The sequence below is a fragment of the Muscardinus avellanarius genome, assembly GCF_963383645.1.
Source record: "Muscardinus avellanarius genome assembly, chromosome: 4".
NCBI classification, from domain to species: Eukaryota; Metazoa; Chordata; class Mammalia; order Rodentia; family Gliridae; genus Muscardinus; species Muscardinus avellanarius.
In genome coordinates this window covers 132,753,617-132,781,397 of record NC_137789.1, presented here as the reverse complement: position 1 = coordinate 132,781,397, position 27,781 = coordinate 132,753,617, and the positions used below count along the sequence as shown (strand labels likewise).

At 47.3% G+C, this 27,781-nt stretch overlaps 1 protein-coding gene across 1 annotated transcript; it reads right to left on the bottom strand.

The window, feature by feature from the left end:
- Positions 1–2,059: 2,059 nt before the first annotated feature.
- LOC308262436 (stearoyl-CoA desaturase-like) lies at positions 2,060–20,227 on the bottom strand (the record flags this gene model as incomplete). Its single annotated transcript, XM_080694850.1, has 7 exons — positions 2,060–2,259; positions 3,932–4,164; positions 5,949–6,154; positions 7,269–7,399; positions 11,118–11,482; positions 18,558–18,580; positions 20,201–20,227. The coding sequence occupies 7 exons, from the start codon at positions 20,225–20,227 to the stop codon at positions 2,060–2,062; spliced, it is 1,185 nt and encodes a 394-aa protein (XP_080550976.1).
- Positions 20,228–27,781: the final 7,554 nt, after the last annotated feature.

Below are 27,781 nucleotides of genomic sequence, written 5' to 3'. Positions count from 1 at the left end.
TTCTGCTCAGTGTCTGGCTCGCCGGCAAAAAGTGAGCTTTGGAATTGGCCATGATTCATGAGACAAAGGACCACTCTGGTCTGGTGATATTACAAGAAGAGTTTGTTAGCCTTGCCCGAGATCATTAATGTGGCAGGAACGCATGGGGTGAAAGTAGTAATGAGCTTAAGGCCACAGAAATACGGCAGTGAGCCCTGCCTGCTAAGGAGACACAGTGCTACAGTGCCCGTGAGCACTGAGTTTGCAGGAAGGCAGCTGCCTGTTTCTCACTGCCCTGTGTACACATGGGTGACCGCCTATCTATCCAGAGAAAGAAAAAGCCAGGGAACAGAGAGAACAGATAAAAGGGACTGCTGACGTAGAACCAGGAACCCAGAATCAGAATGGCTACGAAGTTCCTGCCTTCTTCCCAGACTGTCCACTGTAGACTGGATGGTAACAGAATAAGGGATGCATGAGTATATAACACCCACCATGGACAAAAGCCTCGCCTTCACTCATCCAGGGAGCCATGGGGACTAATGAAGGGAATTTGTTTCATTATGATGCCTAATAATGTAATAACTTCTGAATCCCTTGGATGTGTTCGCAGAGCCCTTCCTTTGGAAAGTGATCTCCTAGGAGCTGCCTACAGAAGCTGCTCCTCAGCTTTTCCATTTTCAGCCCAGCAGTGGGAGGAACAGGCAAGATACCCAATTATTCCCTACTTCAGATTCTTTCAACATCCCTCTTTCAGAACAAAATACTTGGAAACATTTTCAAGATTCAAGCAAAGTACATATGTCTACATATGTTCTGGTTGACCCATATCCACCTTCTAAAACCCACAGTCCTTTGGATGCTTGAAAATGCCACACCCACGTTATTATTATGAGAGGAGGAACCAATTCCCGAAGCCTGCAGAGCAGAATAATGAAAGAAGCTGGATGAACAGCTCACAGAATGATCAAAACTATACGAATGCCTGTAAAGATTCTCTCTGGACATAGCTGACCTGAAGACTTCCAGTTCCATAAAGTAAGAAATATGCTCCTTATTAAAGAAAAATAAAACCCTTGCACAGCAGAGACCATTTTTCCTAGTATGCATATATCCTATATTTTTAGAATACGCTCAGTTGAGACACTGAGAGTTGGTGTCATGTTCTGACATTGCTATTCTTTTTCAGAGCCAGGAGAAACAGGAAGGTAGTCAGCTGGGATGGATCAGAAGTTTCTCCTGCTTCTTTTCCATCTCAGCACCATCCTTATTTCCAAACCATTTCCTGCATGCTAACCTTCTCCCCTGACAATTTACCTGATTTGTTAAGTTTTGTGTCAAATAAAGGTAACTTTCCCTTCCAGGAAGCAAACAACATTTTTTTTTTTTTTTTTTTTTTTTTTTTTGCAGTACTGGGGATGGAACCCAGGGGCATCCTACCTCTGAGCTACACTCCCAGCCCTATTTTTTATCCTTTATTTTGAAACAGGGTCTCACTGAGTTGCAAAGAGCCTCACTAAGTAGCTGAGGCTGTCTGTGAACCGCGAGCCTCCTGTCTCAGCCTCCCAAATGCTGGGATTACAAGCGTGAGCCACCACACCAGGCTTCAGATAGCAAATATTTAAGAGACAACTTCCCAGAATATTTTGTTGCCTCTCTTGCTTGACCCACCTAGCTCAAAGCTCTGGACAGCTCAAGAAAAAAAGAGTTATCTCTGGCAAAGACTTTTTTTTTTTCACACTCTAGAAAGAGAAGTAGGCTTTTCAAGCTGGGCAGAGACTATGACCGGCCAACTGCTTGTGTGGAAGGCAATGAGGGAGAAGAGAGAGAAAGGTGATGGAATAAAACATCAGAACACCCAGTCGGAGAGGAGAGGAGAGGAGAGGGAGAAAACAATTATATCTGCTTAATATAGTAAAGAAGAAGTACTGCCTTTCAACAGTTGTGCATTTTACAAGAATGCTATGCTGGAATGGGTTAAGGTCACCATCTTTAGCATCCAGGTCTCAGTAACTAATTAATAGAAGACTCGATCTCTGTCTGGTTGGCTTTTGGAATAGGACCCCAGATAATCCTGAACTCAGCCACGCTTGTAGCTTCCATCTCCAGTTCTCTTAACCCTGGCCAAGATGGCCGCCTTGGACACCTTCTTCCTGTCATAAGCCAGACCGAGGGCCGCCATGCAGTCGATGAAGAAGGTGGTGAGGTTGATGTGCCAGCGGTACTCGCTGGCGGAGTAGTCATAGGGGAAGGCGTGGTGGTAGTTGTGGAAGCCCTCGCCTGGAACAAAAGCAAGGAGAGAAGTTAGGGAGCTCAGTGACGGCTTCCTTCCTGATCTTTGCACACCTCCTAACAGTAGGTAGCATTATTCAGTAGTTAATTAACAGAATTAATAAACTAACACTAGCAATCTGGACCCATGTCAGGTTGGGATCAAGAATAATTAATAAAAGCCGGGCATGGTGGCACACGCTTGTAATCCCTGCGCTTGGGAGGCGGGGACAGGAGGATTGCACAGGTTTGAAGCCAGCCGTGCTGGCTTAAGAGACCCTGTTTCCAAATAAAAATATAAAATAGGTCTGGGAGTGTAGCCCGGAGGTAGAAGGGCTTCCAGGAACCCCAGTACCACCACACCACACACACACACACACACACACACACACACACACACACACAAGAATAATTAATAAGATTTTGTCGAATCCTTTAGGATAAAAATATTCCCAGTTAGAGTGGTGATGCTGTAAATGGCAAGCAAGGCAAAGAAGTCCTGACAAGGCAATGCCTCCATCCAGGGCTTCTAAACACATGTATGTGTCTCCACACCCAGCTGTCCACTGTGAGAACTGTGACGGGCAGGTGGGATAATGTGAAGGCTGAGTGCAGATAGAGGAGGGCTGACTTACACGCTTTGTTTCCCAGTAAGGTCTACGATAAGCACGACCTGGGCCTTCAGGCATCACATTTAAAACACATTCACAGGCACAGACAGACAAGGAGATGCCAGCAGCCACGCTGAACTGGCAGCCATAAGGAGGCTGCAGGCCGGAGGCTGGTAAACTTACTATATAGTTCTATTTAAAATACAAGCCAGGCGTGGTGGTGCACACTTGTAATCCCAGCATTCAGGAAGCTGAGACTGGAGGATCACGGTTCGCGGACAGCCTCAGCTACTTAGTTGAGGCCTTTCACAACTTAGTGAGACCCTGCCTCAAAATAAAGAATAAAAAAAAAAGGGCAGGGCGTGTAGCTCGGTGGTCAAATGCCCCTGGGTTCCATCCCCAGACCCACAAAAAAAAAAAAAAAAACATAATAATAACAAAATACAGGATACAACTCAGCCCAGGTTTTTCCATTTCTGGGAAAAATCACAGAATTGTACAGGCGACATGGTTTATCTCAAAACCCAGTCAAAGTAAGAATATGCACAATGGTAAAAGGTGCCTGAAAGGAGGGAAATTCATGAAACTACAGTATGGAGATTTAAAAAAAAATCACTTTCAGAATGGCATCCTCAGCATTTTTTGAACTTACTCATAATTGCTTTTTCTGCATTTTATACAGTATGGCTAAATCTAAGGCTTACTGGCCTCTCCAGTGAGTCTGCTGTTCCATTTATGCATCTTCTGCCCCAAGCACATCTACAGTCCAGCCCAGAGGTGACCGGAGACAGGAAAACTTGAAAGGGTTCAATATGCATAGCATTTGGAGATGGTTTTAGAAACGAGAATGCAGGGCATTCTTATTTTGCACCCTTTCTTTTTTACATAAGCCTTTCTGCCTGACTTTCATATGGTTGCCCCAAACAGTGACCCCTACCCAGTTTTGTGTTGGAAGAACTGAGATACAAAGTGGCCACAAAAACAGATTTATCTGGTTATTTCTGGTTCCAAATTGAACCCGGTCACCAGCTGACCGCTAGATGTGGTCTTGCTGTGCACTGGGGACTTACCCATAGTTGCCAAGGAAACCAGGGCATTCTCTCGGGGGTCAATGTTCTTGTCATAAGGGCGATACCCGTAGAGGTGGGCAGCGCTGTTCACCAGCCAGGTACCATTGAGCGCCAAAGTGTATCGCAGGAAGGTGGCAACGTACAAGCTGTGCCGAAAGGTCTCACCCCAAAAGTACCAGGGCACCAGGGTGGGCAGGATGAAGCACATCAGCAGGACAGCGGGCTTGTAGTACCTACGTGGGAGACGACAGAGAGTCTGCGGGGAGGGGACTCACACACCTCCCTGGACCGCGCACTCTCGCTGGGCCGGGCTGAGTACAGGGTGGCAGAAAGCAGCCTGAGGGAATGGGCTGGGCAAGCTTTTGGCACAATGTATCACCTATTAGAAGAGGCAATGTGGATGCATTGAAAGACTTTTCTAGCCGGTCGTAGTGGCGGAGACAGGAGGATCGCGCAGGTTTGAAGCCAGCCTTGCTGGCTTAAGAGATCCTGTTTCCAAATAAAAAAAAATATATAAAATAGGTCTGGGAGTATAGCCCGGAGGTAGAAGGACTTCCAGGAACCCCAGTACAACCGAAAAAAAAAAAAAAAAAAAAAAAGACTTTTCTAAGATCACTGCACCAGGAAGCAGGGGAAGCAAGGATCGGAACGCCTGCCTCGTGACTCTAAACTGTAGTGTCTTTGCCGGGCGTGGTGGCGCACGCTTGTCATCCCTGCACTTGGGAGGCAGAGACAGGAGGATTGCGCAGGTTCGAAGCCAGCCTCAGCTACTTAGTGAGGTTCTTGGCAACTTAGTGAGACCCTGTTTCCAAATAAAATATAAAATAGGTCTGGGAGTATAGCTCAGAAGTAAAAAGCCTCTGGGTTCCACCCCCAGAACCACCAAAAATAAATAAATAAACTGTGGTGTCTTTGTGACAAGAGTATAAGGTTGTCAAATGACAAGCTCTGCTGCCTGGGCTCGTGCCCATCAGGGTCTTGACACAGTCCATGTGAGGGGCCTGGCCTCCACTCCCAGAGACCCCGGACTCTTTGCCCGCTTTCCCCTCAGGAGCCACACTGCATGTCCTTGATCCTGCAGGTCTGTCCTTCCCGAGGGAGGCCCTGTCACTCCTCACTCTCGTGCACACCAGGCCCCGACTGTGCGAGGGAGCTGACTGCTGTGTCCCACAGCAGCCATGTTTGTGACTCGCATGTCCCTGCTCCCCTGCCTCCAGTCCTGGCTCTGCTTCCCCAGCCTGGGTCCCGCCTGCTGTCGAACCCGTGTCCCTGCCTCGCATCCCTTCAGCGTGACGTCCTAGAGCGGCCCCTCTGAAGCCCGCCTGTGACCGAGCCACGCTGCTGCAGAGGAAACACTAGTGGTTTCCTATTCTTTTTTTTTTTTTTTTTTGCAGTACTGGGGATGAAACCCAGGGTCATTCTACCCCCAAGCTACACCCCCAGCCCTATTTTTTATTCTTTATTTTGAAACAGGGTCTCACTGAGTTGCAAAGGGCCTCACTAAGTAGCTGAAGCTGTCTGCAAAGCATGATGCTCCCGTCCGCAAAGCGCAATACTCCTGTCTCAGCCTCTCGAATGCTGGGATTACAAGCGTGGGGTACCACACCCAGCTTTATTTTTATTTTTATTAGTGCATTTTAACTATACCTTATAATAAGGTTTAGAGTGATAGAAACATATACACACTTCATTTAATTTTTAAATGTGTAAGAAATTGTCCATGACAATCCCTGGTCAATGGTATTCCTTGCATTTAATTAGTTTCTCTAAGATCAGAGAGAGAGAGAGAGAGAGAGAGAGAGAGAGAGAGAGAGAGAGAGAGAGAAAGAAACCAGAGACTAAACTGTAACTGTGGGCCTGTGTGATTTTTAAAAATGGAATGTTAAATTGTGGTTTGTTAAGCATGCCAATTCAAGTTAAGTCTTTAGGATTTGTTTTACAAAACTTGAAAAAAAGTGGAGTCCCCAAGTCTCAGGTACTTAGGGCCACATCCCAGCCCCATCCGCCCTTCACTCACCTCCTCTGGAACATCACCAGTTTCTCAGCCTTGAGGTCAGACATGTCCAGCGATCTCCCCTTCTCTATGACGGCTGGGTGTTTGCGCACAAGCAGCCAGCCCACGTGACAGAAGAAGAAGCCACGTCGGGAGTTGTGTGGGTCGGCATCGGTGTCTGTGAACTTGTGGTGGGCGCGGTGATCCCGGGCCCACTCATAGACATCGTTCTGGAGAGACAGAGAAGAGGAAGGCAGGCCTGAGAACGGACCCATCCTAGAAGTGCAGTGCCGATGTCCTGAGGGCCCCAGGCTCTCAGCACCATCTCAGAGTCCCCAGGAGTTCTGGTCCCAGTCCGGCATAGGGTGGGGTGCCTTCCCTGCTCTGCACCTTGCCCTAAAGCTTATGAGGAAAAACAGCTGACAGCCCTAGACGATGGGGCAGTGCTGCTGCTTCCTGAAGGTGACATGATGGCAGAGTGCGGGCAAAGTCCTGTGCTCAGACAGTCTCAGCAGGAGAGAACACTGCAACCCTGCCAACAAGGGGTGAGGGCTGAGGTCCTCACAGGATGCCCAATCCCTAGGAATACAGAGCGTGAGGCAGAGCCTTGGGACACATGGTCCTGGTTTTTGGGTAAAGCAGTGGGGAGCTTTATCCTGATGCCTCTGTGAGTGACAGCTCACCCAAGCCAATAACCTCTGACCTTCTCTGGGACTCGTTTCATCCCTTCAAGAATGTACCAACATTTCCTCCTTTCCTTTGCACTACAAAGACAACATCAGGAACTTCACAGTATAAGTTGCCAGGACAAAGATGATTACACAAATGTGCTAAGCACCTCAGATATTGCCAAGATAAAGGGGTCTAATTGCTTCCCAGAATTTCTTCTTCTGCAAGCTAAGCCCTGCACCACAAGGGATTATCTGCAACAACAAAGTTCATATGCCTGTGACATATCACCTTCCATCCCACTGTGGTGAGGTCCTAACATAGTCTCCCCAAAGCACTGGTTTATTGTCCACTATGCAGGAAAATGAGACCAGTGTCTGGATTTTATGCTATGGCTCCTTATGCTGCAGGACCACAACAGCCAGACTGTGTCATAACACAGGGACCTTGGAAAGAGAATAACCACCGCCCTGGAGAGCATCTTCTATTTGTATCTCCATAACTGAAGTCTCCAGTATGGACCTAAGCACTAAGCCTGCACTTGGAGTGATCACAGGGGACTAGAAAGAGCAGTGGCTGGCCTTCTGGGGTTCCTTCTTGGAGTGGATCTCTCCATTCTGCCCTGGATCATCAGTAGGGTAGAGACCCAACAGCTGAGCAGTGCCAGCTTCTTACCTGGAACGCCATGGTGTTGGTGACAATCAGGAAGAGCCGCAGGGGCAGCCGTGCTTTGTAAGTTCGGTGGCTCCACAGGCGGTGTGCTCCTGCTCCGATGCCCTCGATACTGGCCCAGTAGCAGAAAAGTGCTGCCAGATCAAGACAGTGGGAGTCAGCACCAGGTAGGAGTTCCATCAGGGGAAGCATTTCAAGGACACTCCTGATGACAGTCCGTGACATCTTTAGGCTTTGGGTGGAGATCTGCCTTTCCTGATCCTAGGATGCCTTGGTCTCTGAGGCCTACTACCTGTGCCACTTGAAAAAAATACCATCACCTGCCAGTCTCTCCCTCTAGGAAGAGAGATGAGGTAAGGAGTCCCAGAAAGGAAGGAGACAGAAAGGCAGAGGAAATAGGGCTCTCATCCCTGGGCCACCACTACTGTCAGTCTCCAGGGGCCATATACCTGGTCCTTTATCAGTGGACACTCAGCTGACTTTTCTAAAGTGTTCATGGCTTCACACTACTCCTGCAAGCTTAGGAACATAAGCAAGGGTGTTCTGAAAATAGCAGCCAGCAATCCAGGCACTGACCAGTTGGAGGAGCCCTAAGATGTGTGGGACTCTCAGGAGAGGCAGGGCTGAGTCTATCCACCAGCTGGTACAAAGCATTTTAGTATTGTAGCAGGGTGTAGGGCCGTTTTCAGGGAAACCAGTCCTGCACGCTGCCATATTTGCACAGTGACTCAGGTTTTGCCATGGATGTTTATATTTTCATCTTCCCTGCACACCTTCAAAGGTACAGGTGCCATTAACACTGCACTTTGCAGGTGAGCAAATAGATCCTGGAGAGGTTAATTGCTTATCAAGGGCCACACAGGCAAGAAAACTGGAGCCCTGATTTGGAGCTAGGTTTCCTACCAACAAGCAGTTCATGCTTGACCTCTGCCATCTTGCAGTGAGCACCCTGACACTGCCCTGCCTCACTGACCTGGTCCCCAAGGCCTTCGGGATCAAGGCATGCTACCTATGCTCTCTAACTGCCAAGGGCATGCCTACTCTTTCTCTGTCTGGAAGCTCTAGGAGGCAGAAGTTAGGTCTTGGGAGAACTGTTAATAAGATTTAACAGTTTCTTAAACAGTCTCCTCCTCTCCCTCCTCTACCTTTTGCACCCTGTTCTATTCCTCGTACAGGATCCCAGGAGAGCCAGGGAGCCAGAGCCTGGCCCAAGAAAAGCTCTGGCCACATTCCCTCTGAACTGAGCACGAGGCCCCACATCATCTTTGGTTTCAGCCATGGGGCAATTGCAATCCTATTCCCGGATACAGCACTTGACTCTGCCTGTGGCTGGAAAAGCCAGTGGATCCAGAGCCCCACATTCATCAGGAGGAAGCAAGGGACTCAGGCTATGCAGAAGCACTTAGCCAGGAGACAAGGGACACCTAGGACTGTTTCGTGGTGCAATCCGTGAAACTTTGGCTCCAACAGCACATGGGGTCCTGTGTTAACAGGGGAGTGAGGACAAGAACCCTATTGTTTTGTTTCTGTTTTTGTTTTCTTTTGCGGTCCCGAGAATGAAACCCAGGGGCATTCTACCTCCAAGCTACACACCCGGTACTATTTTTTAGTCTTTTTACAATTTCTTAAAATAGGGTCTCACTGAGTTGCGAAGGGCCTCGCTAAGGAGCTGAGGCTGTCCACGAACCGCGATCCTCCCGTCTCCGCCTCCCAAATGGTGGGATTACAAGTGTGCACCACCACGCCCGGCCACCTCACCGGTTCTTGTTCTGTGGACATCAAGACAGCTGGTGCTGTGGGGCGTGGTGGCACATGCTTGCAATCCCACCATTTGGGAGGCTGAGACAGGAGGCCAGCCATTCAAGGCCAGCCTCAGCTTGTACTTAGTGAGGCCCTTTGCAACTCAGTGAGATCTTGTTTCAGAATAAAGAATAAAAAATAGGGCTAGGGCTGGGGGTGTAGCTCAGAGGTAGAATACCCCTGGGTTCCATCCCTAGAACCACAATGAATAAATAAATAAATAAATAAATAAATAAATAAATAAATAAAATAAAGTAAAAGAAGGCTGGTGCCTGTTCCGCGCACATCTGGATTTGTCAAGTAGAAAGCTCAGTCAGATAGACACTGCCCACCCTCTTGTGCAGGAAAGGACTGTTAGTGTCCACATTCAGCAACATTGCCTAGCTTTGCCCTGAGAAGCAGCTGGAGGGGTTGTGCCCTTCTGCCCTCAGTATAGTCAGAAATATCTCCTTAGCCATGACCTGAGGGCTCTTCTGAGCAGCTTCAAAATGAAAGAGACAGAACTGTCTTAAATGTCCAGTCATTAAAATACTGGAATCATAACCAGTTAGTAATTTTGCATCATCCGTTGAGATATAACAAAAAACACTTCTAAACTCTAATCATGGTGACAGAGATGCCCGAGCTGAGACCTCTGACCTTGTTTTTGAAGACAAAGGAATTTTGAAATCTCCATTTCAATATGGCTATTCTGTCAACTAAGCCACTCGCCAAAGGGCCTCAGGACAAGAGTCACAGAGTGGCCGCCCACACACTGACAGGGCACAGAAAGGCACACAGCACAACCTGGTAGGGATGGGTCTGCCCCCTGCACTCACGGCCTGCTCATACTCTGCACGGAGTGAGACCTCCAGGGAGCTCCCAGTCTGGGAGAGGCTTACAGGTGATCAGATTTCTCATGAAGATGTCCCTACCCTAATCGGTCCTTGGAAAAGCTGTGTTCCTGAAGAAAAGGAGCTTCTCAGTTGTATTTCCCTGTGACCACAGGAAGATTTACCAGAACGATGCTCAAGAGACCCACTCTCAATAGCGATAAGATCTGAAAGGTGCAGGGGAGGAGTCCCACTGACACCTGCCCGGCCAGGCCTTCTACAGCACTACCCTCAAGAGCTGCCTGCGAAGCTCCCCACACCTGAGACTGACTCAGAAAACATCCAGCTGTCTTCTGGAGAAAGAGTCCTAGCTCCTGCCCCTCAGAGAGCAGCAGCTGGGCCTCTGGATCTCCAGAACTCCAGACTTCAGGGTCAGGGGTAAAATTATGCATAAGGTGCATGTGTAGATACTGGGGACAGACCTGCAATCAGCTCCCACCTGTGGGTCCCTGAAAGAGCCAGGGTCGGCTCAGGGGCTAACGGGCCGCTCCCTCCCTTGTTACAGCAGCCTGGAGGCTGGGGCTGCTCAAGGCTCTATTCTCTGCCAAAGAGTGATGTGGTGGGGGCAGGAAGGACCAGTGTTAGAAGGTGCTGGGTCCTTGGCAATCATGGCATCTGGAGAGAAGGGCGGGAGCGGGAAGGCTAAGGAATGGAACCTGAAACATTTCATTCTAAGAATGTGTTGTCATCTGGCATGTGCTGCACCCTGGAGACCTGCTTGGAGCAACAGAGCAACGCTGTGCAACCTGGGTTTTATAGGAACCTTCTTCCTCTTCCTGTATGACAAAGGAGTCTGGACTGGCCAGTGGGTCAGGTCAAAAGAGTTTCCTGAATGACTCCCTTTCTCTTTCTGCCTTTCCCACGGTCTTACCTACCCATTCTCTGTCACAGGCTAGACTAAGACAGGTAGTCAAGCGAAGGACACAGAAAAGCTCTTTCCGAGACATCTGCCTCTCTGCCCCTTGTGTACACCTCATATCTCAGCAGGTGGCCTTATAGTGCACCTCCCAAGTTAAAGCACCCCCAGAACTGACTCTCCTACATCCCAATCCCACTAGGCTGTATTTCCAGCCCAGTCTGTTTCTCAGGCAACCAAAGACACATGGTTGGAAAAATCTAGACACAGAGGGTCCACAGTGAGAAATCTGGGGTACTAGTCAAGACAAAGGGACCCGCTTACCCCAGAGCAAGGTGTAGACCTTGGAGGAGGGGACCAGTATGAGCCCAAACAGGGCTCCCACGTGCAGCAGAGCCATGAGAATGATGTTCCTCCAGACATACTGGAACTTGGGCTTGGGGCCCTCCGCATCCTGGTAGCTGGGGTCGTAGATGTCCTCTTTCATTTCAGGGCGGATGTCTTCTTCCTCAGAGAACAGGGACGTCTTCTCCAGCTTCTCTCCTCCATTCTGCAGGGCCCCTGGGAAAGGCTCTGTGATGGTGGTGGTGGTCGTGTAGGTCCTGGAGACCTGCGAGGAGAGGAGGTGGAGAGTCAGAGGGAGCAGAGGGAGCAGCGGGGGCAGCAGGGGGCTCTGCTCTCTACTGTAGCTGGGGGCGGGGGCAGCACAGGCACAAGCCTGCTCCAGTGTCCAGGTGAAGTAGGGTTAAGTGGAAGATGAAATTTCTAGAAACTGTGCAAATTGAGAGTGAAACCCCAGGGTGAGGGGGTAGAAGGAGACAGTGGGGGAAATGCTATCAATGCAAAAGGAAGCCCTGTACCTATACACAGGGGTACCAGCATTGCTGGCATTTTCTTTACTTTAAAGCTTAGGAAACAAAAGTTGGAGAATCAAGTGCCCCAAATACAACCCACTTTTTCACCAAATGAAGGCAGTGCAGCTCCAGAAAGATGGCTAAGTTCTCTCCAGAACTCAACTCTCTCCCTTGCCAACAAACCACCTGGAAGCCAAGGATGTCAGGGAACTCGGGATGTTAGGGCCATTGTTAAAGAAAAACAATGGAGGCCATTGTTTGGGACTAAATCCCACATTAGACACCAGTGGACAAGACCCACCTAAAATGGATTCACTCATTCTAAATGACACATAATCAAATCAAAACTTTTAGGAAGCAGATAATTCACAAAACAAACAAGTTTCTCATGAAAACAGGAGATTCCAGTGTCCCTGATTAGTAAAATAAGGGAAGTCTCCAAATTTAACCCTCAAAAAAAAAAAAAAAAAAACAACAAAAACCTAAAGTAATCTGATAACTACTCTCTACTCCCCTCCCCCTTAGTCATGGGGGTTGCAGCCATGGACATTCTACACTCTCAGCCCTTTTATTTATTTTAATTTGGTGCACCTTAGTTTTACATTATATTGGGGTACAAAGTGTCAGAAAAACACATGTATACAGCACTTGGCGCCCTCCTGACCAGGTGCCTCCCCACGTCCTCACCCTCCCCTCCAATGTCTTTGAGATTGGAATTGGTACTTTTGTATACATTCATAGCATGATTTCCACTGTTGCTTTTTTTGTGTGTGTGTGGTGGTACTGGGGATGGAACCCAGGAGCACCTCTGAGCTACACCCTCAGACCTATTTTTTACTCTTTATTTTGAAACAGGGTCTCACTGAGTTGCAAAGGGCTCACTAAGTAGCTGAGGCTGTCTGCAAACCGCGATCCTCCGGTCTCAGCCTCCCAAATGCGGGGATCACAAGTCAGATGCCTGCGCCACCACAACTGTTGCATTCTTAAGGTCTTTGCCCTGCCCTCCCTTCCCTAATCCCTCTCAGTCATTCCCCTGGAGTTTCTGCTCCTCTCTCTGATGTTACCCTTATTTCCAAATATTTCTCTAGCTTCCACATATAAGAGAAAGCATACATGTATTTATTTTTTGATACTGGCTATACTCAGTCTAATATTCTCGAGTTCCATCCATTTTCCTGTAAATAATGTGATTTTGAAATAAGCTCTTGATAAATTGCTAAGGATGGCCTTGAATCTGTAACCCTCCTGTTCCAGCCTCCCACTCTCATTTTTAAAAATTGTTCTGTTTGCTTTTTCCTACCTCACCTACACATTGCTCTGCTATTTTCGGGTGAGAGTATTCATTTTGTAGAAAGGAGGCTGCCCTGAACCCACTCACTTGGGATCAAAAATTTTTTGGGTTACGTCTCTTTAAAAAAAAAACTTTTTTATTTATTGTTGCACTATAATTATACATAATATAATTTTCTGCCCTGATTCTTGAATCATAACAATCAGTTAGATCTGTGAATAAATTTGTGGTTGTTTTGTCCTTGTGAGTTCTGGCGATTTACAAAGGGACTTAAAGGACACCACTGAGAAATAGAGGAGAGGCGCTGCTGGTCCCTCTTGCGGTCCGTTGACGTCCTCAGGGAGCCTCGAGGGTCCCAGTTCCTCTCAGGTTGGACTCTGCTCCTTTCTGCATTTGCCCTGTGATCTTCTTAGCTTGAGTCCAGGGTTAACCGGCTGGGAGAGGGCGTATGAACTCAGGGCTCCGTCCCCTGGGTCAGTTTGTGCTGAGAAAAAGCATGCAGCCTTTTGAGTTTGCAGGCGCTGAGGAGTCATTGGCAAGAGCAAAAGTTATTGAAGAAATAAGACGTGCTCCTGCAGGGAGGCCTGGGGCCTCTGAGCAGGACACACGGAGCCTGGCGTTTAGTGGCAATTCCAGAGGATCTCTTTCAAGACTCCCGCGGGTGTCTAAAGCTACAGAGAGCGCCAAACCCTTGGTTCAAACACCGTACTGAGGCCGGAGTCAACCCAGTCACCAAGGTGTCTGACAAGGGACTAAGGGATGAGCGGCTTATCCACGAGTACACCGGACCAAAGGGTGATTCTTCACCCGTGTGGGATGGAGTAGGACAGTAAAAGATTCTGTCACACTACTCTAAGTGGCTTATAACTCAAAACTTAGCAGTTGTTTATTTCTAGAATTTTCCATTCAACATTTTTGAACCATGGTTGATTGAAAATCATGAAAGTGCAGAAAACAAACTGCAGGACTTTGAGCACCAGCTTTTAGAAATTTCTCAACGACTTTGTTTTCTATCATCTATTTCTTTTTATTTCCTTGTGCTTAGGTAGGGGGAAAAATCACTGGCTAAACAGGCTGTGGAGACCTCAGAGCCCAAACTGTCACTTGACTGGTGGGCACAGCGCTCTGAGAAATTAAGAGTTCTCTGAGCATCACCAGCTTAAAAACAGGACTGCCAGCCAGGCTTGGTGATGCACACCTGTAATCCCCGAAACTGAGAGCCCTAGACAGGAAGACTGCAGGTTCAAGGCTGGCCCCAGCAATTTAGCAAGATCCTTAGCAACTTAGCAAGAATTTGTTTCAACATGAAAAATAAAATCCCAGCTACCAAGGAACACAGTAAAAGCATTAAAAGACCCAAGGAATTGTACGGGGATTATTCTTATGATTTCCTCCCTCCCTTCTTCCCTCCCTCCCTCCCTCCCTTCCTTTCTTCCTTCCTTCCTTTCTTCCTTTCTTTCCTCCCTCCTTCCCTTCTTTTCTTCCTTCCTTTCTGCAGCACTGGGGATAGAACCCAGGGCTTCACACTTGTGCATGCTGGGCAGTTGTCCTACCACTGAGCTACATCCCCAGCCTTCTTTTATGTCATCTCCAAGAGACCCAAGAGTCAGTGTAAAAATGAGATCCTTAAATTTCTAAAGAATTGGATTGTCTACCATCCAACTATACTTACCTCTTTTTTTTTTTTTTTTGTCTTGCTAAGTTCCTAAGGGTCTCACCAAGTTCTGAGGCTGGCTGCAAGTCTGTGATCCTCCTGACTCAGCCTCCCAAGTACTGGGATTATAAACACGCACCCACTATACCTACCTACCTTTTACATGTCTAAGTATTAGACACTGAAACCTGCAAATGTTCACAAAAATGCTAAAATATTATCAAGATCAAGGCTAATTTAGAATTATGATGGTCTTCATGTGGAACATTCCACTAGAACAGTACTTTCAGAAGTGCATTTTAGCACGCGGGTCCTTGGGGCTGGGGATGAAGCTCAGGAATAGAGCACTTGCCTGGCTTGAGCAAGGGCTGGGGCTGGGTCACGAGCACAGCAAAAACAAAACAACAGCAGCAAGAAAACCCCGAAGCAGTCGCTGGAGTTGTCGCTCAGTGGCGGAGCTCATGCCTTCCACGTGGGAGGCCTTAGGTTTCATACCCAGATCCACGAAAACTTTAAGAAGATGGTTCCTGAATTCGGCCCACCCAGGGATGGCTACTCATGTGCAGAGGCTTCTAAGAAGATTTCAAACACAACATTTTATTCCCACCTTTAAAAATCTCTTCACAAAAGGTAAATGAAAAGCCCAAGAGAATGTTAAGAAAAACTACATCTGCTCATTTTTAAAAATTATTCTTTACTAGCCTACCTGAAGGTGAAATAAAGGCTATGTAGTTGTTCTAGAAGCCAGGCCCTCACATCAAGCAGGGTGGCCTCTTCTGAAAAGCTGCTCCCGTGTGCTACATCCAGGCAGAGAAAATGGTCAGTCTGTCCCTAACTCAGTCATTCAGTTGAGAAACAGAAACTAAGTTGAAAAGCCATCTATCTAATTAAATCAGTCTCCAAAACAAGCTTTTATGATTATTTCAAACAGGCTTCTGAATTCTCCCAGGCTCATCTGTATGCTTCCTTATAAAACCCTATAGTGAATTCCTATGATTTTGTTGTGGTGCCACCCCTCCCTCCCTCCCTCCCTCCCTCCCTTCCTCTCCTCTCCTCTCCTCTCCTCTCCTCTCCTCTCCTCTCCTCTCCTCTCCTCTCCTCTCCTCTCCTCTCCTCTCCTCTCCTCTCCTCTCCTTCCTCTCTCCCCCTCCCCTCCCCTCCCCTCCCCTCCCCTCCCTCCCCTCCCCTCCCTTCTCTCTCTCTCTCTCTCTCTCTCTCTCTCTCTCTCTCTCTCTCTCTCTCTCTCTCTTTCTCTCTCTCTCTCTCTCTCCCTTCCTGTGTGTCCCTTAAAGGACATACCTGGACCTAACTGTCGTCCTATTGAGGGCTCTCTTACAGAGTGGCTCTTTTGATAGGCCAATGAGGGCAGGGATAGAGTGCATGGGCTTTCTCTAGAGAGAAACCTCAAGACTAAATTAGAAGAAAATGCACCAAATTAAGTTTTAGGGGGAAAAAATCTCTTTGATAAAAGTCCATCCAGAGGAGCTTTAGAGACAATCAGACTTCAAGTTAAATACTTAGCCTTTATAAAATTGGCTTCTGATAATAGGCAACATGCCCTAAGCTCTTTCATGGAAAAAATATGTTTCCCCCCTGGTTTAAGATGTAACTTTCCACCTAGAAAGGAATCCCTGTGAATTTCAAAGTTAGAGCTGTAAGGCTAGCAATCACTTAGAAAAATTGAACAAGTAGTTGGTTTAAAGATGTACTCAAAAGAAAGAAACCGTTTAGAAAGTGGCAAATAAAGAATCTTAATTAAAAAAAAAAAAAAGAATCTTACTGAAAACAGTACTGGGGATGGAACCCAGGGGCATTCTACCTCCGAGCTACACCCCCAGCCCTATTTTTTTTTCTTTATTTTGAAACCGTTTCTCACTGAGTTGCAGAGGGCCTCACTAAGTAGCTGAGGCTGTGTGCAAACCGCGATCCTCCTGTCTTAGCCTCCCGAATGTTGGTATTACAAGCATGTGCCACCATGCCCAGCTATAAGATCTGTTTCTTAAAGTATGTTTATGTATGTCTTTAGATGTGTGTGTGTGTGTGTGTGTGTGTGTGTGTGTGTATGTGTGATTTGTATGAATGGTAGTTTTCTATTTTGGATAATATTGCCAAAATGTAAAAAGAGCTTTATTTCGCTGGCTTTAAGATAAAGTAAGCACTTAAATAGATAAAAAGTATCTCAGAAAAATAGAACTCAAAACTCAAATGCCTTGGATAAATAAAGTTACTTTTAAAATTTTTGATGGTACATTTTAGTATTGTCAGCACTAATTAGAATGCAAGCATATCTTTGTGTGTGTGTACATTACTGGGGATTGAAACTAGGGGCATTCTACCTCCGAGCTATATCCACAGCTCTATTTTTTATTTTTTATTTTTTTTTATTTTTATTTATTTTGAAGCAGGGTCTCACTAATTTACAGAGAGCTCCAGTCAGTAGCTGGGATCCTCCTGTCTCAGCCTCCCAAGTACTGGGATTACAAGTATGCACCACCACGCCCGGCTCAAGCATATCTTTTTAAATTTAGACTTACCACTCAAATAAGTTAGTTATCTCCTAGGTGTCTATAATGATAAAATTATAAATCCAAGTAAGAATAGAATGATAGAAATAAATTGCTTGAGTAGGGAAAGGTGTAACATGCCTATAGTCTCACTTGGGAGATTGAGGCAGGAGGTATTGCAAGGTCAAGGCCAGCCTGGGCAACATAGTGAGACCCTGTCTCAAAATGAAAGAACACAAAGTTCTGGGATGTAGCTCAGAGGTAAAACCCTTGCCTCGCAAGCCCCAAGCCCTGGGTTCCATTTCTAGTACTAGGAATAAGGAGAGGGGAGGGGGAAAATAAATTGCTAGATGCATTTCAGTCATAGAAGTAGAAAAATGAGAAGAAAACCATGTTTAACTTTTTAGTTTTATTGCTTCTGTGATATATTATGATATTATATTTATGATATATGCCTGCTGTGTAAAAAAATTAGGTTGGGATGTTGGCTACTTTTGTATTCCACAAGCAATTAAAAATAATTGTTATAAACTGGGTACAGTGGCATACACTTGTAATCCCAGTACTTGGAAGGCTGAGACAAGAGGATCTCAGATTCAAGGCCAGTGCATGGTAACTTAGTAAGACCTTGTTTCAAAATAAAAAATAGAGCTGAAGGTATAGCTCAGAGATAGAAGGCCCCTGAGTTCAATATCCAATAATAATAAATACATTTTGCAAATAAATACATGAATGCAAATTGGATAAATATTTGTAAATCAACTTTCATATTTTTGAATTCTTTTTTATTAACTTGAAGTTTTAAAGTTATATTAAATTTATGTTTTGGGGAGAAATGTGAAAATTTTTTTTCAGTACTGGGGATGGAACCCAGGGGCATTCTACCTCTGAGCTACACCCCTAGCCCAATTTTTTATTCTTTATTTTGAAATAGGGTCCCACTGAATTATGAGGGGCCTCACTAAGTAGTTGAGGCTGTCTGCGAACCGCGATCCTCCTGTCTCAGCCTCCTGTATGCTGGGATTACAAGCGTGCACCACCACGCCTGACTTGAAATGTGAATTTAGAGAGAAAAAATATTTCAGAGAAAAATTTAGTGCCCTTGCTATTAAATTGCACCCCAATTATTATTTTCAAAATTTTGGACCCTGAATTCTTCTAGGTTCCTCCCATTCAGTTTTCTCTCATAGTCTCACTAAGAACAAGGACCCCTCGGATCCTAAAGCCCTATAAGCTTGAGCTGAACAACTTGATGTAAGTCTTAGGGAACAACTTTCTGATGTGTAGGTCATACGCAGGATTCACCAAAATGCCTATGGCCATAACCGGACATGTTCAAATGATAAGTTGGAATGAAAAGGTGACAACTTTAATGCTAGAGACAGCTTCTGCCAAGATGTCAAAACAAGATTCCCTCATAATTAGACTTACCTTTTCTCCCTTTTCCTTGCTTGGGCTTACCTTTTCCCCTTGGCAGGATAATGCTGTAATTAGAGGTTGACAACTGAACACTGGATCTGGCAGGTCAAACCCAAAGCTTTACATGACCTAAGAGATACTTTAGTCTACAAACTAGCTAACTTTAGCAATGTCCCTGACACAACTGTTGTTCAAATTGTGCAAATGGTCCCCTTGATAAAATTAGGCTTCTAGAACCACTTGTTTTCTCTCTCTGTTTTAATGAAACCTAGTCATGGGATCCTAAAAAATAGAATTGCTACCTGCTATTTGACTAGGGAGGAATCTGTGCAGTTACTGACAGTTTCTGCTACACATGAGTAAACACATCCAGTATCATAGGGACTCATTTTTAGGAAATTAATAAACAGACTCCTTGGCTAAAATGGGTAGATTCCTTATCTAGCTCATTCTTTGATCTATTTGATTTTAACTGGTTTGGTTTACAGGGACCCTGGCTAAGGAGCAGACTCCAAACTCTTGATATTTTCCACTAGATAATCATAAAATAAATTACCTGGAAGCACTACACACTATATCCTTTTAAGATTATTAAATGTTTGCATGTAGCCACTTCTCAAATATCAAATGGTAAGCCAGGAGTGGTGGTGCACACTTGTAATCTCGGCGCTTGGGAGGCTGAGACAGGAGGATCACACAGGTTCGAAGCCAGCCTCAGCTACTTAGTGAGGCTCTCAGCAACTTAGTGAGACCCTGTTTCCAAATAAAATATAAAATAGGTCTGGAGTAAGCCTGGAGGTAGAAAGCCCCTGGGTTCCACCCCCAGTACCACACACAACACACACACACACACACACACACACACACACACACACACACACATACACACACACACATTAGTGGTCTCTCATCAGCTGGAATGACAAAACCTCAAGGAAATGCATGATCCTGAAGGGTACTATAACCTGTGAATGACTTGCCAAGGCCAGAAACCCAAGACAATGGGATTTGAGAGTAATGCTAATGTTCCCAGTGTTGATTACTGTTTAATCTTGGTGAGATTCTGACAAAAAGAGGGGGATGGCTAAAAGAAAATTATGGGACGCCATTGTTTTGTGCTAAACTACTGCTATAGAACCCAACAGATCAAACCAAACCCAAAAGGAGTCACTCACACATATTCCAACTGAAACTTTAAGGAAACACAAAGATTCCCAAGAAGACCACTTATTTTCTGAAAACAAGAGAGTTTAATCTACTCAACTCAGATTAATCGGAAGTCCATGATGCTTTCCCTCTGAGGAAAATAGTAGCCTGAAGTAATCTGACTGATTAATCAGAATTTAAAAAAATCATTTCCCTAGTCTCGCCTTCAATAATGGCCCCATAACGGCTTTCATCATATTTTGAAAAACAGAAGCTGCCCCATTTAATATTTGCAATTTAAAGCCAACTAGATGTATCACTAAATTTGTTGTAATTTTTTCTTTTGACAAGCTTAAGAAACAAGAGTTGGAGGATCAAGTTCCCAGGTTACAACCCACATTTTCATCCAGTCAGAGGCAGTACAACTCTGAAAAGATGGCCAGGCCCTCCCAGGACCTTTCAACTCCCCTGGCCACCCAGCCACCAGAGGCCCAGAGCGAGCCTGGAGACAGGGATGGGAGCACTGCTCGGAAGCTCACCTTCTCTTGCAGCAGCTGCACTGGCATTTTGGCGCTGGGCTGCTGAGATCACTTTCCCAGGCTATGGCTGTGGAGTGCAGCTCGGGACTCCCAGAAGGTGGACCTCTGATCTAAGGCCCGTTTGTGGGCAGCAGCTGATGTGCGGCGCTCTCTGCACTTCTCTGTCCCTTATATGCAGGCCGACTGTGCAGTCGACCTTGCTGTGCGTGTATCTCCCTCCCAGCAGATTTAAAGGGAATAGCTGGCAGTGGTGACTATGTCAGATATTTCTTCAGACATCTTTTATCCACTGCCAACAAGGAGCAAGGTGCACAGAGCTGGCTAGCCTAGGTGACCCAGGGTGGAGGTAAGAGCAGGAGGGGGAGGGGACAGAGAGCAGATTCAGGGACCAAGCCAGGGCAACTGGGTGCTGAAACACTATTACTAGGCCACCTCTTCCCCTGCCCCTGAGACAATGCTAATGATGCCTCTGTCAGGCCTGGCCTGTCATTGGCCAAAGGGAGTTTGGTGCCACCTCATCCTACGGTTATCATTGGCTCGTAGTTATCTGCTGTTTCCCTTCCATCAGCTCCTTCCTTCCCTCTTTTCCTCCTTCTTGGTTTGTCTCCATCTGTGGCTGAGCCTGTGCCCAGCACCCCCATGGCCTTGGGAACACCCCAGAAATTTCCTTCTGGAAGAACAATAGTACTTAGTTCAGCAGGGAGGGTTGACAGGTCCCAGACTCAAGGTAAATGGTTGGGTGCTGTGGCAGTTACATAGAAAGAGGTTTGGGAGGAGGAGCCGGGGCATTGCCCTCCACTCACAACCCCTTCCTGTCTTCCTTTTCCCAAGGTGTGTGGGAGGGAAAAGCTGGCCTCTATTCCCTGGTAGCGAGCCCATGGCTCAGGTGTATCTGTCCCTTCACTTGGTCAGTACCTAGGCTGAGGTGCGGAGTGGCGATGGTTCTGCTCCTCACTCGGCTCCAGGATGCTCATCAAAGACCACAGGAAGCTCTGGCCACATGTGCAGAAATGTGTACTTCTGCAGTAGCACACCCTCTTCGCCCAGTCACTGGCACACTCTGCAGAGCGAGGGCATCGCTGGGCACCAGAGGGTAATCCTGTGCCCTTTCCCACACCTTCAGACCATGTTTGGATAGTTTGGAGACTCTTCTGATTGTCACCTTGGAATTTTGGAGTCTTCTACCTGGAAAAAGGCAGGAAGCACACACAGGTGTTTTCTCCCAGCAGCAGCCAAAGGACTAGCGCGTGGAGTGAGAGTAGGGAACAGGTATCGCGAGAGCCCTGCGAGCCAGCTCACAAGTTAGTTTGTTGGCCTTTGACCCTGTCAGGTTGGCCACTGCATGATTCCATTTTAAAAAGGAGAAAATTGAGATGTAGGGACATCAAATAACTTGCCATGGTGGCAGCAGCCAGAGGTGGTGGGGCTGGGAGCTGAGCACAGAAGCTGTTGCTGGTGCCCAAGCTCTTAAGCCCTGCTCGGGCCCTGTTGCCCAGGGACCCCGAGGTGCTCTGCCCTCAGACCTTTCCACCAGGGCCTAGTCTTCTCTGGGTCTGTGGGAGCCCCCCCCCACCCCAGGAGGGCTTGGAGCCAGGCAGGCTGGGCATCCACCCAGGCTGCGGCCAGGCCCAGGTCCCCCCATCACTGCCCTGTCCTCCCAGAGGAAGAGATAAGGAGTCCTATGCAACAACTGATTTCCCAGGAAGGGAGATTCTTGGAATTGCCTGGGAGATTGGAGCTCTGTCTGCTGGTGCAGGGGCAGGCCAATAGTCCTTGGACCTCCATTCCAGGCCTGACTCCCTCGTCAGTGCTGAAGGAGACTTGCTGTCGTCTGAGATGTACAGCTTATGGGGGGACGGATCAGAGGTGCTGGAAGCCATGTGCCGCTCCTCTTTGATCTCTCAGTAATGTCTGCTCTGCTTAATTCCTTTAGAAGCTGCAGGTTTAGTCTTCATCCTAGTCCATCTGGGCTACTAAAAAAACTACCATAGCCTGGGTGGCTTTTACAATAGAAACAAATTTCTCACAGGTTTGGAGTTTGAATGTCTAAATCAAAGCACCAGCAGATGTGTTCATGCTATGGTAATATTCACAAGTTGGACACAATCTTAGAGATATATGTGATCTCAAAAACATAAGACAACATTATAGAAGGGGGGGGGAGTATTAGGTTGAGATCCTCACTCTGAAATGTACAGAGTTACCAGCTAACCTTTGACAGTTTATTTTGTGAGATTCAATATTCTCATCTATAAGATGGGATGTTACTATTTGTTTTAGAAGATTGCTTCAAATGTTTAATAATGTATTAACATAATCACTACAGTACTGAGCACATTGTGAGTTGCAAATGTTATTACTTACATTCAGGATCTTTCATTTTGATATTCAAAGTGTCTCATGCTTGTACTCTGAATATTCTCTTTTGGCCTTAATTCTAGCTTTATACTTGGTATAACTTATACCTTCAAGTTGTACTCTGACCAATGTTTGCACTTAATCTTAACCACAAATCTGAGAAGCAATAACTCTTATTTACTTTTAAATATGCTCTGGTTTTTTTCTTTCTTTTTCTTTGTGGTTGAACAAAAACCACAGGTTTCTGTTCTGTTCTACCGGGGCATTCTACCTTGGAGCTACACCACCAGCCCTATTTTCATTCTTTATTTTGAAACAGGATCTCACTAAGTTGAGGAGGGACTCACTAAGTAGCTGAGGTTGGCCACAAACCTGCAATCCTCCTGTCTCAGCCTCCCAAGAACTGGGACTACAAGTGCGGGATTCTATGCCTGTTTTATTTTTCCTTTACTCCACTCTTTCTATCAAAATACATACATACATACATACATATATATATATACACACATATATATACATATATATATATGCATATTATATAATTTTTGTGGTACTAGAGATTGAACCCAGGGGCATCCTACCCTTGAGCTATGCCCCAGCCTTTTGTTCATTCTTTATTTTATTTATTGTTTATTTATTATTTTTTTGTGTGTGTGGTGCTGGGAGGTGGAACCCAGGGGCTTTTCTACCTCTGGGATATACTCCCAGACATATTTTTATACTTTTTATTTGGAAACAGGGTCTCACTAAGTTGCTGAGGGCCTAACTCAGTAGCTGAGGCTGGCTTCGAACCTGCGCAATCCTCCTGTCTCAGCCTCACAAGCGCTGGGATTACAAGCATGCGCCACCACGCCTGGCTTCATTCTTTATTTTGAAACAGGGTCTCACTAAGTTGTGAAGGGCCTCACTAAGTAGCTGAGGTTGGCCACAAACTTGTGATCCTCCTATCTCAGCCTCTCAAGTGCTGGGATTACAAGTGTGCACCACCACCAGGCCTGGATCTATCAAAATATTACTCATGATGCAGAAATTCCATTTCTAGGTATATACCCCAAAGAAGTAACAACAGATGTCTACATACAAATGCACACATTTGTATATAAATATTAATGGCATCATTATTCATAACAGCCCTAACTGGAAACAATAAAATATCTATCTACTGACAACTGAATGAATAAGTAGTATAGTTACACAGTGGAAGATTATTTGGCCATAAAAAGAATGAAGTATGTGCTACAACATAACTAAGTCTTGAAAATAGAAGTCTTGAAAAAGAAGCCAGCCACAAAGGACCACACATTATATAATTCTATTTATATGAAGTGTCCAGAATAGGCAATTTTATAGACACAGAAAACAGATTAGTGTTTTTCTAGGGCTTGGAGAGGAAATAAAGGACGTGTATTTGGAAGTGATGGCTAAGGACCACAGGATTTCATTTTGAAGTAGAACATTCTTAAATGAATTTAAATAACTTACCTTGTGTCTAGATTAAAAATCATTAAGTCATATTATTTAAATTGATAAAACATACTGGATAGAAATGATACATCAGTGAAGCCTCTTTGGTACTAGGTATAGAGCTCAGGGGCATTCTACCTCCAAGCTACATTCATTATTTTTTTCTTTAAAACAGAGTTTTTTTAGGTTGCTGACAGTCTCCCTAAGTTGCTGAGTCTGGCTTCAAACCTGTGATCCTCCTGACTCAGCCTCCCAAGTACTGGGATTATAGGCGAGCGCCACCACGCCTAGCCAATAAATCAATCTTTTTTTAAGCCACCGTCAGATTAGCCACTGCATATCCCAAGATTGTCAGCTTGCACAAGTCAACAAGTACAATAAGAGGTGCTCTTATGCAACCAGCCGCACCTATCTGTCCATCCTCACTACATGTGGTGTTGTGCTATTGGGGCAGGAGGTCAGAACTTCAGATACTGCCCTCATAACCCCAAATCTTTTGAACTTTCCCATGACGAAGCAATGTGTGGAGGGACGGAGGGACAGAAACCAGCACCTGCTCCTGCCCTGGCATCAGCCCCAGCTAGTTCTCTGGGCTCAGAGAAGAGAGCAGGGTCCTTCTGGGCAGTGGGCTCTTCCTTGTCCAATGATTCAAGCTGACAGACAGTATGAGCAGGTGAGACCTGGGGACAAAGGTCTTAGGACAGGACCAGGGCTGGAGAATTCTACGGTAGCTTGACCTCCAAGGATGGCTCTCTCAGGCTACTCCCTCGCTCCTCTGGAGACCAGCAGCAGATCTTCCCCCGGCCTGGAGAGCCAGCCCAAACTGAGTACTGCACCCAGGATGGAAACAAGGAGGGGAGGCAGATAGAGACCAGGCCCCCAGCAACAAATAACGAGCAGAAAGGAGAGTCTATCTTGCCCTGACTCCACTTCTGGGAAGACATGGGAAGAGAGAAGATAGTTCTCACTGCACCTTATGGTCAGACAGAGGCACACCTGTTGGCTTCTTGCAGTGGCTGCAAGTGCCCAGAGAGAAGGCCCAGCTCTTTTCCAGGGTTCCGAGCCAGCACCTCCCTCTTTCCCAGAGATGCAAGAAACATCCCAACCATTCCTGCTCCCTCACACCCACTCTCACTCTTCTCCACCCCTCCTTCCCTCCTTGGTACTTCCCCTACAAGGGACTTTTCCTAAGTCGGCCAGCATCAAGCTCGAAGGAAGCACTGGCAACCAGCCCTTTGTCCTATAGTAACCTCGCCCACGCTGATGTCACCCATGCTCTTGGTGCCACGTTGGACACGGCACCAAGCTGGCCGCCGCAGGGCTGCGAGGGCCAGAGGGCAGCGGGCCATGTCCTGAGCCAAGCTTCTCCGGGAGTTTCTCCAGGAGTTTCCTGGCCAGGAGTTTCTCCCATCTCACCCCTCTGGGCCAAGGCATCCATCCGGCTCTGAGAGCTGACAGAGCCTCCCCTGTGTAAAAGTCAGTGCCAAAGTCAACGCTCTGCTCTGGGGAGAGGATGGAGTTTGAGCTCTGCTCCAGCCCTGGGGAGCTCACAAATTTCTAAGAGGAATAGGACAAAGCACAGTAGCAAACTGCTGGCCAGCATCTAGAGGGAGCAGAGAGTAAACATATCATATTAAATGGGCAGAGGGTCGGGGAAGGGAGACAGGGGCCCTTCCCAATAGAGGAGCCCTTAGAATCAGGTTAAACAAGGGAGGAGGCTGGAGACAGAGGACGTGGCAGTGATTTAAGTTTCCTGTGCACTGTGCTAGGTGCTCTGACAATCTTGTCACACCTCCCCACATGTTACTCCTACTTTGCAAGGTTTAGAAGAGGTTGCTGGGGCAGGGAACACTGTGGTCAGAATGTACCAGAACCTAAAACCTGCTAGGCGTGTGCAAGAACTTTGCATATTTTGTTTGGCAAGTAGTTCTTTCCAACCACAGAATGTGCATGCTAAGTAGAAAGTCAGAAGGACATGCTGCATCCTGCGTCTTCTATCCTCTCAACCTCCCATGCATGACCCTGCACCAGGCTGCTGACACCCTGGAAAGTACAGTCCTGACCCCTGGGCCAGGCGCAGCATAAGGCTCACCGGGCCAACTAGGGTGTCTTCCTCCTGCTCCAGTGCCAGCTCCACCTTTCTGCCATCTTGTCGGCCCATGAGGGGAAAGGGAAAACTCAGCGCAAGGCTTCTCTCCGTTGCTCCCCACCAGGGGTTGGGGCTCGATTCCTTTTCATGGGCCAAAGTTATCTCATTCTCATTCTGGATTCGCAATGTCATCTGGCCGAGATGTGCTCTTGGAGAATCTTTGGTTTCCCCATGTTCTTCTTTCAAGCAACAGACCAAATTGCCACCTGCATTTACCTCCTCTCAGCTGAGGACCAGCCAGGAGAGGAGCCTAGTCCAGAGCCCCACACACAGCAGGCCCCTCTGCCCCACCCCAATTCTTCCAGCTGCGAGAGCCTCACAGAGCCCCAAAGGGGTCTGGTGACCTGTCATTCTCCGGGACGTGCCAGACACCCAGCACTCTTGTCCTCTAGTATTCCTGCCAATACACCTCCACTTTCAACAGCCCACGAGACAGCTGGGCCTCCCGGCCACCTGGCACAGCTGAGGCTCTCCTATCACACAGTTGATCTTGGCTGACTGGTGCCAGGGGAGGGCCACCTGAGACCCCAGGAAAAGGATGAGGCTGATGCCAGCCAATCAGCTTCTTGCCAGGACAGGCTGGAGCCTGGGCCTGTGGATGGGGCTGAGGCCTAAGCCAGGTAATCCCTTTGCTCCCTTCATGGTCAAGGACTTAAGCAAGAAGGAGTCAAAGGTGGAGGCATGGAGGAGCTGGGGCCTGCTTGGGGAGAGAGTGGATCTGCATTTGTACAGGAGAGCTGGAGCACCACAGTCAGAGGGTGGGAGGAGCCCGTGATCTGGTCACTGGGGAGGGGTGGGGGTGTATGAGACCAGCACAGGTGAGCGGTGAGGAACTATCTCCCCAGAGACAGGAAGCAGGTATGGCCCTTGGCAGAGACTCCTGAGAGCCGAGGCTGCCCCCTCTCCAAATGAAGGTGGGGAGGCCTGAGGATGGGCCTCGCAGACCACCCATCACTGGAGCATCATCGGCCGGGAGCCTTCACCTGGGGCCCCATTTCCCTGGGACTCCCCCAGCCCAGAGGCAGCTGGGCCAGTAATGGAGGAAGGCAAGCGCCTTCCTGGGAGACAGAAGACTCCCCTGATGGCCTATTTTGGCTCCTGGAAGCTCTTATCAGCCCTTTCACCAGTCATTCACTGGTCTCCCCTCTCTGGGCCCCAGCTAGCTCACTCAGGGTCAGAGGCAGTTCAGGGCTGATGGCCCGGCCTATCTCAGCCCCTGCCATGTTCTCTCCCAGGTGTCTCCCTTGCTGAAAGCCACACGCTTGTCAGGTCTCAAGTCTCTGCTTCTCAGAGGACCCAGCTTCACAGGCCACCAGGCCTCTGGGATGATCAACCCTGGGGGTTAGGACCTGCTGGCGGGGCCAGACACAAGCCTTCAGCATGACCCAGTGGAAAGGGTAATAGGAAGGAGTTGGGTGAGAGGTGGTTCCTGGACTGGGGACCCTCTGAATGCAGAGCCCATAGAAGTGATTTGTCTTCTTTTCTTTAGAACAGTCTTTCCATCCCGAGGGAAGTGGACCAGGCTCCTGCTGCCCCCTAGTGTCCATGTCAGGGAAAGCACCTTTGTGTTGTGTGGTTAGGCTGGAGAGAGCGAGCGGGGTGGAGAATTT